Here is a 9,029-nt window from a genome sequence, read left to right as displayed (position 1 = left end):
CAACACTTGTCAAGCACTTTTATTTCACACCTCCGGTGGGGCTTCCTTGTGTCCAGGACTGGGTAGGGCCTGAGAAGAGAGCCAGCCTCTTAAGAACCCAGGCTGACACGGGGGCTGCAGAGGAAATTCGGGACATGCACTGCTTGTCCCTACAGCTCCGATCCCTGGCTCCTTGCAGCCCACAGGCAGTGGGTAGAGCATCCCTGCGATGCAGGGACTTCCCATTCTGTCCTGCCTTCAGCTGTGACCCTGTGGACAGCTCCCACAATCTCTGGAAGGTTCTCTGGCCAGATGACCGCTGCTGGGAGGTATTCAAGGGTAAGAGGTGTCTTGTGAGTCCGCTCGTTCGCTTGCTTGCTTGCTCTCCATGGCTGTGGAGTGCAGTCGCCAGGTGTGGCCCACATATCCACTTTGCAGGCTAGTCCTGCCCATGTCCAGGTTACAGCGGTGGACAGTTAATATCAAAGCTCAGACACACGTACAAAAAGTTTGGTCCTCCATTAAGGCTGTTATGAACTTAAAAGTTATGTAAACCACAAAAAGAGAAACAGTTACTGAAAAGTACAAAGGGGGGGGGGGGACTGCTGTGCAGGTTGGGGCTCTGATGGTCCTGGCCAGCAGTCCCCAGCCTCCACAACACACAGAGCTGGCCACAGCATCCCTCTGGGAACTTTTCATTCTAGATCCTTCTCAGAGAGTGAAGGCCGGCTCCACAGCTGGGATGCCAGTTCGGGGATTTTAGAACACGCAGATGGCCAGTCATGGTCCTCAGCCATTGGCTTGGCTGGAGCTGGAGGGCAGGCAGTAGGTAGGGGGGTCTGAATACCTGCGTTTGGCCCCAGGAAGTATGGCATCATGGTGGTCCAGGGGTCCTAGTGTACCCTGCGATGGCAGGTCAGCTCCAGGGGCGATGTATACGGAATGTACCTGGTCCTGTCGGCGGGCAGGTGGCTCTCGGCGCTTCACTGGAACAGCAGCCTCCTGGAGAGCAGGTGCCCAGCTCGTCAGGTGCAAGGGCAGGCCCGGAGGGAGCTTGATGTTGGCCATGGGCATGATGGGGGTCCTCCGGGGTGTCTTCACTCTGACCGTGACGAAGGATGTCGGCCTTCCTCGTGGAGGGGCGGTGGCCGCGGGGAGGGGGTTCGGGGTGGGCGAAATGGGGCAGGGGAGAGCAGGTGCGGGGGGCCCTTGGAGAGACAGACTCGGGGTTACTGCAGTGGGGGCACTGGGTGGACTCCTGCCCTGGGCCTGCCACAGTGGGGAGGGTCATTGGACGGCACCTTCACACTGACCTTCTGCGGCCCCCCGCACGGCCCTCTCCTCCAGCAGGCTCTCAGTGCTGGCTGATGTCTCTGAGTCAAGGTTCTCCTCGTCAGAACCCCGTGGGTCCAGCTCCGGCAGTCGATATGTGATGTCCTCCCTGAGGGTGGGGGCACCATATCTGAGGCTGTTCCCTCCAGGAGACAACCCCCCAAGGAAGTAGTCCTGCTCCTCTGGCCCCTCCCTCATGCCAAGCACAGGCAGTCAGTGATGTCCCTGGCATCTGGGCCCTCAACCCAGCAAGCGGCTTGGCTGCAGTGCTGTTCCAAGGGCTGTTTCTGCCTGGACAGGGGAGAGAATGGGGCACATGACACTTGCTTCTCTTCTTTGATGGACTGAATCCTCTCCATGAGAATCTCCTTTTCCCGGTCCTCGTCACCACCTGCCGCCTCCTCGGGGAGAGCCCCCAGCTCCTCCAAGTCTTGGACCACTGGGGTCCTGGGGCTTTTGGTCTGAAACACAAAAAATGCAGGTCTGTCTGGAGGACGGAGCTCAAGGTGTGGGCAGTCTAGTGCTTAGGTGGAGGGAGGGGTCAGCAACTCCAGGTTAGTTGTGAGGCAGTGCCCCCCACACCTCCCACACACACCGTGCTCTGTGCCTGGGGCACCACAGGAATCTAGTGAGGACCAAGAATGAACATGCACTTCCAGATGTTAGGACGTATCTACCCAGCGTGCACCTGGAAACATGCAGCTTGGGCCACTCAATGCGTACATACCCGGACCCCCTCATAGGGAGACGAAAACCCCAGTTTGAGAGGCCACGGCTGGGGAAGAGATAACACAGGTGAGCAGGGCCAGACCAGCAGCTGGCAGCAGCTGGAGACCCAGGCTGCCATGGGAGCCCAGGACCTGCCCCTCCTGCAGCACCAGTGTGGTTGGTCCTTGGAACACTAAGGGCTGGGGTGCGGCTCTGTGGTAGAACTGACCCACCTGGCCCTCAGAGGGGCACCTGTCGGCTGAATGGAGGCAGCCTTTTGGTGAGGGTAGGGCTTGTCCTGCCTGTGCCACCACCAGTCCACTTCCGAGTTTGTGGAGGCAGTGCTATCCCACACCCATGGCCTTACGCAGCCGCGGGAGGCCCAGCCCAAGGCCAGCACTCACGGCATTCTGCCTCAGCAGGGAGAGCCTGCGGAACGCAATGCTCTCAGCTGCCTCCAGGTGGTTGATCTCCTCCATCTTCACCTTGTATTTCCTCATCTGTTCCTTGATGAGCATCTCCACACACCTGTGCACAGACGCAGTCGGTTCATGGCCGGGGGGTGGGAAGGCAGGCCCTGAGAGCCAGTAGGGCCTGGGCCAGCACCACTCGATACCCTGGGGCCCCCTGGCACCCCAGGAGGCTCACTTTGCTTTTCTGAACCCAGGGACCCTGTCTCTTGACTTTGACAGCACTAAGACAGGAGGGGGAGGAGGGGAGAGGAGGGGAGAGGAGGGGAGAGGAGGGGAGAGGAGGGGAGAGGAGGGGAGAGGAGGGGGAGGAGGAGAGAGGAGGGGAGAGGAGGGGAGAGGAGGGGGAGGAGGGAAGAGGAGGGGAGAGGAGGGACAGGTGGAAAAGTCAGCAGCAGGGTGGGACGACTTGAACTCTAGAAAGGACAGGTATAGAAAGGCTGGGCAGCCTGCCCTAGTCAGTGCCCTGCCCAACAGCTCTAGAATACAAGCTTGGCTCCCACAGAGCTTACTCAATAGTTAGTACCAGAGGGACAGCTCAAACTCCGTCCCTCCCAGTGAGGAGAACGGTGAGCCTTCAGGCTATGAGATCACAAGTCAGACTCCCTATTAAGATCAGAGCGCCGAGGACAGAGGGAGTAAGTTTGTCTGGCCCTCCCTACAGTGGCTTCCGGCTCCTTTCTCATCCTTTGGTGGCCAGGAGTGTGGTTGGGGACCACGGAATGCTTCTCAGCCTTGAGCTAAGGAAGGTGCCGAGGGCAACAGGCCAAAAGAAGGTCCTCTGTCTCCTTGCAGTGTTCTTTTGTGTGGGTGCAGGGGTGGGGTGTATGGAACCTGAGTTCTACATGCCAAGCAAAAGCTCTACCACAGAGCCACACCCCAGCCCTTCTGAGTTCTGAGGCCCACTCATGTGCAGTGGGGAAGACAATGATGGAAACTGCTTGTCCACTCAGAGGCAGAAGTGCTTGGCCTCACCGCTCCCTCTCTCTGGCTTGGGTAGGGGTGGGAGGGTGTTTCTCTCTCTTTTTTTTTTTTTTTTGGGTGTTTCTCTTATATGCTTCTTCTCAAGGGACCCAGAACAAGATCTTCCCTGAACAGGGAGCAGGAGACTGAGCTCTCCCCATGTGGCCTACTGTCCGCAAGCTGCCTGCACTGGGGTAGCTTCTGGAACCCCAACTCCAGATCTACCTCTTGTTAAACCTGCCGAATAGGCCCTGGCAGCATCACAGAGAAGGGGTGTATGTGTGTGTGTGTGTGTGTGTGTGTGTGTGTGTGTGTGTGTGTGTGTGTGTGTGTCTGTCTGTCTGTCTGTCTGTCTGTCTGTCTGTCTGTCGGGGAGGTAAGGGAAGGCTGCTGAAGAAACCTAAGAAGGGGCCACCAGAAAGATGGCTCAGAGGGTAAAGGCGCCAAGCTTGATGACCTGAATTTAATCCCTCAGGCCTACATGGAAGAAAAGCTGTCCTCTGACCCCCACATATGGTATATGTGCCCTCCCCCATAAAGTAATAATCAAAAGGAAACTTAATGATGCTGAACCCCTATAGGTCTGACAGAATTTCTAAGCCAGCCACGGTCACCAGGAATCTCATCTGGGCTTTCTCTCTAAACAGCCAGGGAAGCCATGTGGGCTTTTGAGTGAGCTGCCTTGTTTGGATTTTATAGACAGAGTCTTTCTCTGTAGTTGGCCTGGAACTTCAGAGTCTTGCACCTCAGCCCCCCACTGTGAGGACTGTGAGGATGACAGCCATCCCAGCTGGGTGGCTATGGGTCTGGGCCCTGTGACTCACGTGGTAATCTTTAGTACGTCCTTCATGCTGGTCAGGGGGTCGGAGTTGTCAGGGCAGCGAAGCAGGCAGGGCGCGAAGATGATAGCTAGAGCTCCCGGAGACATGCGGTTCACATCTTCAAGCAGGGCCACTCTGCAGAGTCAACAGTTAGGTGGCACCCCTCTCTGACCCCTCAGCCCTCTCAGCTCCTGGGGGAGGGGTACTTGCTTGACAAGGTGGAAGATGAGCCTCTCCAGGGAGGTGTGGTTGGCTTCAGGCAGGTGGTCCAGGACTGCATAGATGGCAGCCAGCTGCTCCTGCTTCTCTGGAAGCTCTGGGGAAGCCAGGGCCATCAGTTCTGGGCGGCACTAGCTATGCCCAGCCCTTCTTCCCTAGGCGTTTGGGTTGCACAGAAGCCCTCCATGCGGGGTCTAGGTACAGATGGGAACAAACCCAACCCAAACTGCAGGCCCAGCTGGAGCAGGGTAGCTCCATCCCTTCCTCCATGGCTCACCAACAGCCCTGAGGAAGTCTCCATACTGGGCAAAAGTCATGAGTGGCTCAGGCAGCTCCCGCAGCCATTGCTTCAGGACCCCGGTGATGGCGTGGATGGGGAAGTCCTCCAGCTTAACTGTAGCAGGGTCTGCAGGGCAGGCACAGGTGAGTAGTGCATGCGCACTGACCAGTGGGGCTGCGCCAGGCACCTGCTCCCAGTGCCCACCTGTCTGCAGAGCCTGGCGTAATTCCCGTGTCCGGTTGGCAGCGCCTGACTTGCGGTAAAGACCCTCGGTATACAGGCCATGCATCTCTACATGTTCCAGAAGCTTCTCCAGCACAATGGGCACGGAGGCCTTGTCACTGGTCAGGCTGTCTACACACACGCCGAAGTGGCCTGGTTCGGCACCCAGCTCACTCTACGGTGTGGGATGGGTGGAGAGTCAGGTCTGGGTGCCACTTCCCCAGTGCCCTCCACCTGTCCCTGCCTACTCTGTCCCTGAAGGGATGCTTGGAAGGGGCAGCTTACTCCATGAAGCCCCACAGGCTGGGTGTCCCTACCTGGGAGAAGGCCCCACCGCCCCCGTACTCTAATTCTTGCTGGGACCCTAACACCTTCATGGACAGTAGAGGGCCTCCCTCTGCCAGGCCCAGGACTCTTCCACAGGGGTTAGGAGCCTGGCTGGGAGCCTCAATACTAGGAATGGACATGTGTCCCATACTGGAACTAGAGGACACAGCCCTTCCTGCCACTTCCCAGAGAGCCCTGGCTCTAATGTTCTAGAATGTTCCAGGGTTAGGTATACTCACCTTCCTCCGTCCAGTGTAGGAGCAATAGCTCTGAATCTTGTGCACACATTTCTTGTGGCAGGTCATCTTGCACACTAACAGGTCAGAGTGGAGGTCACAAAGAGTGCATGCAGAGGACCCCAGGTTCCTGGGAACGCCCACTCACCCACTCTCTGGAGACCCTGACTGCATTTTAAACTGCATGGGGTTTGCTACCCTTCTGCCCTGATTCCTGTGAGATGGATAGGTGGTGACTGGTGATCAACAGAAGAAACCTGGGCCTTGGTTACACAGGACATGCCCTTGGGTACTCAAAGTCTGATGCTCTAAGCTATGTGAGCAGCATGCATGGTACAGAGGCAGGGCCCCCATGCCTGACATATCACCTGCCTTCGTGTTTGTGTGTGCAAGTGTATGTGTTGAGAGAAGACTTCTGAAGGGTGAGCAGAAGACACGGGCAGTGGCAAGGGTAGGGCCCCCATGTGGCCAGGACAAGGGAAGCTTCGCTCACCACTGCATAGCAGGGCCTTGTCCATGAGCCAGATGTAGGACAGACACTGCTCACACGACTGCGGGATGTTCACTTGGTAGCTGGCAAACACATGTCCATTGTGTTCCTGGACCTGGGTCGGGAGAGGAGGTGGGAGGGCTAGACTGAGGGGACCACTTCCCCACTTTGCTGTCTCAACAGCAGCTCCTTCTCATGGCTCCAAGATGCTGGATTAGGGCTGCACATAATATATGGATGCATGCATGCACACACGCACACACATGCACACTCACACACACTTGCACACACACACTTGCGCACATGCACAAATGACTACTCACAGCACGCTCCTGCTTCCTCTTCTTCTTCTGGGCTTTGCCCTGCTGAGAGACAGAGATCTGGTCAGTTGGGGACAACTGGTTGACCTGACTGTCCCTAGAAACATCCTTGTCCTCACAAAGGAGGTGGGAAGCTTGGGAGCATTGTGACCTTCACACCTGGAGTGGCATAGATGGCTCAAGAGAGCAGCTGTAGTGTGTGTGTGTGTGTGTGTGTGTGTGTGTGTGTGTGTGTGTGTCTGACCCGGAAGGTGGTGGTGCCATAGCCAGTGGGGCTGGAGGATGCAGATGTGTTAGGGCGTGCAAGGCCAGACCAGGGAGGGGTGTGTGACTACATGGGAAGGGCTGGACCAGGAAACCAGGGAGGCACAGGCAGCTGTTGCACAGGGAGAGTCTGGAGGCAGGGGTATGGGGGTGGACCTGCCTACCTTGACCGGCTCAAAGTCAGTCTTGTTGTAGCTGCGAGTGAATTCATCCAGCAGTGACTGGAAGACATTGAGGACCAGGTTGGTGTCCTTCTCCCCACGCTCGGCAGCCAGGTTACTGACAACGATCTGGTAGTTCTCCATCAAGTCCTTGTAGCCTACATGGATCTTCCCGTTCTGTGGGAACATGACAAGGTGTCCCATGACCTAACGAGGCTGGCTGGTGGAAGAGCATGGCTGGGTTGTGGAGTGGGGCTGGGGAAGGCATGGGCAGCTGGGGTGGGGCCACCACGCACAGGCACAGAATACATGGTCTTGATATTGCTCCTGAAACGCTCAGTGGCCTCAATGAACAAGCTCTCGATGGGTGTCTTCTGTGAGCGAAGGTCATTCACCTACAGAGAGAGGGTGGTCACGGCTGCTCACTCTTAATGCCAGCCACGAGATCTAGGGCATCTAGAAACCTCTAAACAGAGCATGGACCAGCCATGTCGCTGGAGAGAGGCTGGTCCACAGGTTATGGTCACAGGAAAAATCCTGCACAGGCCTCCTGCCCTGCATGGCTGGTTCTAGATTAAAGGGCGTGATGTGTATGCATTTGAAGACGCTGACAGGACAGGATCCTGAGGGGTTTGGCACTACTTAGATAGCACGTAGGGCCTTAGGCAGGTGAGGCAAGCATCTCTGTAACACTCAGTCAAGTTCTTCAGAGAGTATTCTTTTGAAATAGTTTGGCCTAGAACTTACAATTCTCTTGCCTCAGCCTCCCAAGACTTGTGGCAACTGCAGTCGTGCATTTCAAGCAGGAACAGCAATGAGGTGCACTGTGCAGCGAAACCGGAACACACTGTGCACATGAGCTCTTATCAACACGCTACAGCTCTTTGTCTAAAGCTCGTGGGACAGGATAGTCTCAGATTGCAACATGGCTTCCCTACATATCCAGGAGTAAGGCTCACACTAAAATGCAGACTTCAGATTCAGGATTTAGACCTTCCTTTAAAAAACAACTTTAGGGGAGGTGGGTGTTGGTGGCTCACATCTTTAGTCCCAGCACTTGGGAGGCAGAGGCAAGAGGATTTCTTTGAGTTTGAGGCCAGCCTGTTCTACAGAGTGAATTTCAAGACAGCCAGGGTTATTACACAGAGAAACCTATCTCAAAAAACAACAAACAAACAAACAAACAAACAAACAAATAAAAACCCCCAAAACCAGGGCTGGCGAGATGGCTAGAGGTTAAGAGCACTGACCGCTTCTTCCAGAGGTCCTGAGTTCAATTCCCAGCAATCACATGGTGGCTCACAACCATCTGTAATGGGATCTGGTGCTCTCTTTTGGTATGTCTAAAGACAGCTACAGTGTACTTATAGATAATAAATTAATCTTTAAAAAAAAAATAAACCCAAACCACCATAACACACTTGAGGGACTCAAGAGCACTGGCTGCTTTTCCAGAGGACCTGGGTTTGATTTTCAGCACCCACATGGCAGCTAAAAGCCTCCTGTGAACTTCAGCTTCAGGGAGATCTGATGCATACACACGTAGGCAAAATGCCACAACATGCTGTTTTTTTTTAATCTAAAGGAGTTTGCTTGTGTGTGTGTGTGCACACATGCATGTTATAGCATAAATGGAGGTCAGAGGAAAAGCAGTGGGAATTGACTGTTTTCGTGTTTGGGTCTGGGACATCAAACTCAGGTCATCAGGCTTGGCAGCCAAGTGCCTTTAGCTCCAAGCCACTGCTCTTTTCTGTAGACCTCATCATGTGCCCAGCTGTCTTGCGCTCAGCTCTGGCTGGAATGCTGTGGAGTCTCCTGTGCTCAGCCTCCCCGCAGTCCCCTGTATTGTTTAATACCCTGATGCTGGGAGCAGAACCCAGGTCTTAGGGATGAGCAGCCACTGAGCTGCACTGTCTCTAGCCTGGCCATGGCTAATGACTGACATCCTTGTGGTGTACCTTGTTGAGCAGGAACTCATCCAGAAACTTGAGCTCGTTGGCATTAGTGATCTTACGGAACACCGACTCTCGCCACTTCTCGGACACTGTGATCTGTCCGACCTTACGATTTCGGTTCTTCTTCCCTTTTAGAGGCTTCTCGCCTGTGGTGTGGCGGTGCTGCTGGCTAGAAGGTACTGAAGGAACACGGGACAGTTGGAGACATGGTCAGAAACAGGCACCCACATGCACCCAGGTCCACAGGCGTGATTGATCCTAAGGCTAGGTCCTATGTCCAGG

At 55.4% G+C, this 9,029-nt stretch overlaps 1 protein-coding gene across 53 annotated transcripts in view; it reads right to left on the bottom strand.

The window, feature by feature from the left end:
- The window catches only part of Myo9b (myosin IXb), an 84,620-nt gene continuing 75,591 nt past the window's right edge, over window positions 1-9,029 (bottom strand). For 13 of the 53 annotated variants that reach the window (XM_087587497.1, XM_087587516.1, XM_087587519.1 and 10 more), the window contains 15 exons: window positions 8,751-8,926; window positions 7,089-7,187; window positions 6,796-6,969; window positions 6,371-6,412; window positions 6,051-6,162; window positions 5,561-5,634; window positions 4,977-5,169; window positions 4,770-4,898; window positions 4,484-4,589; window positions 4,277-4,408; window positions 2,424-2,547; window positions 2,039-2,086; window positions 1,635-1,772; window positions 1,293-1,416; window positions 2-1,187 (listed from right to left, as the gene is read on the bottom strand). In XM_087587497.1, coding sequence (XP_087443623.1) covers window positions 769-1,187; window positions 1,293-1,416; window positions 1,635-1,772; window positions 2,039-2,086; window positions 2,424-2,547; window positions 4,277-4,408; window positions 4,484-4,589; window positions 4,770-4,898; window positions 4,977-5,169; window positions 5,561-5,634; window positions 6,051-6,162; window positions 6,371-6,412; window positions 6,796-6,969; window positions 7,089-7,187; window positions 8,751-8,926 — 2,090 coding nt within the window. In that variant the 3' untranslated portion in view covers window positions 2-768. 53 annotated transcript variants of the gene reach the window in all.

The sequence above is a fragment of the Rattus norvegicus genome, chromosome 16, assembly GCF_021556685.1.
Source record: "Rattus norvegicus strain SHRSP/BbbUtx chromosome 16, alternate assembly SHRSP_T2T, whole genome shotgun sequence".
In the NCBI taxonomy this organism is placed as follows: domain Eukaryota; kingdom Metazoa; phylum Chordata; class Mammalia; order Rodentia; family Muridae; genus Rattus; species Rattus norvegicus.
The sequence above is the reverse complement of the archived record's forward strand: the minus strand, read 5'-3'. Positions and strand labels throughout refer to the sequence as shown.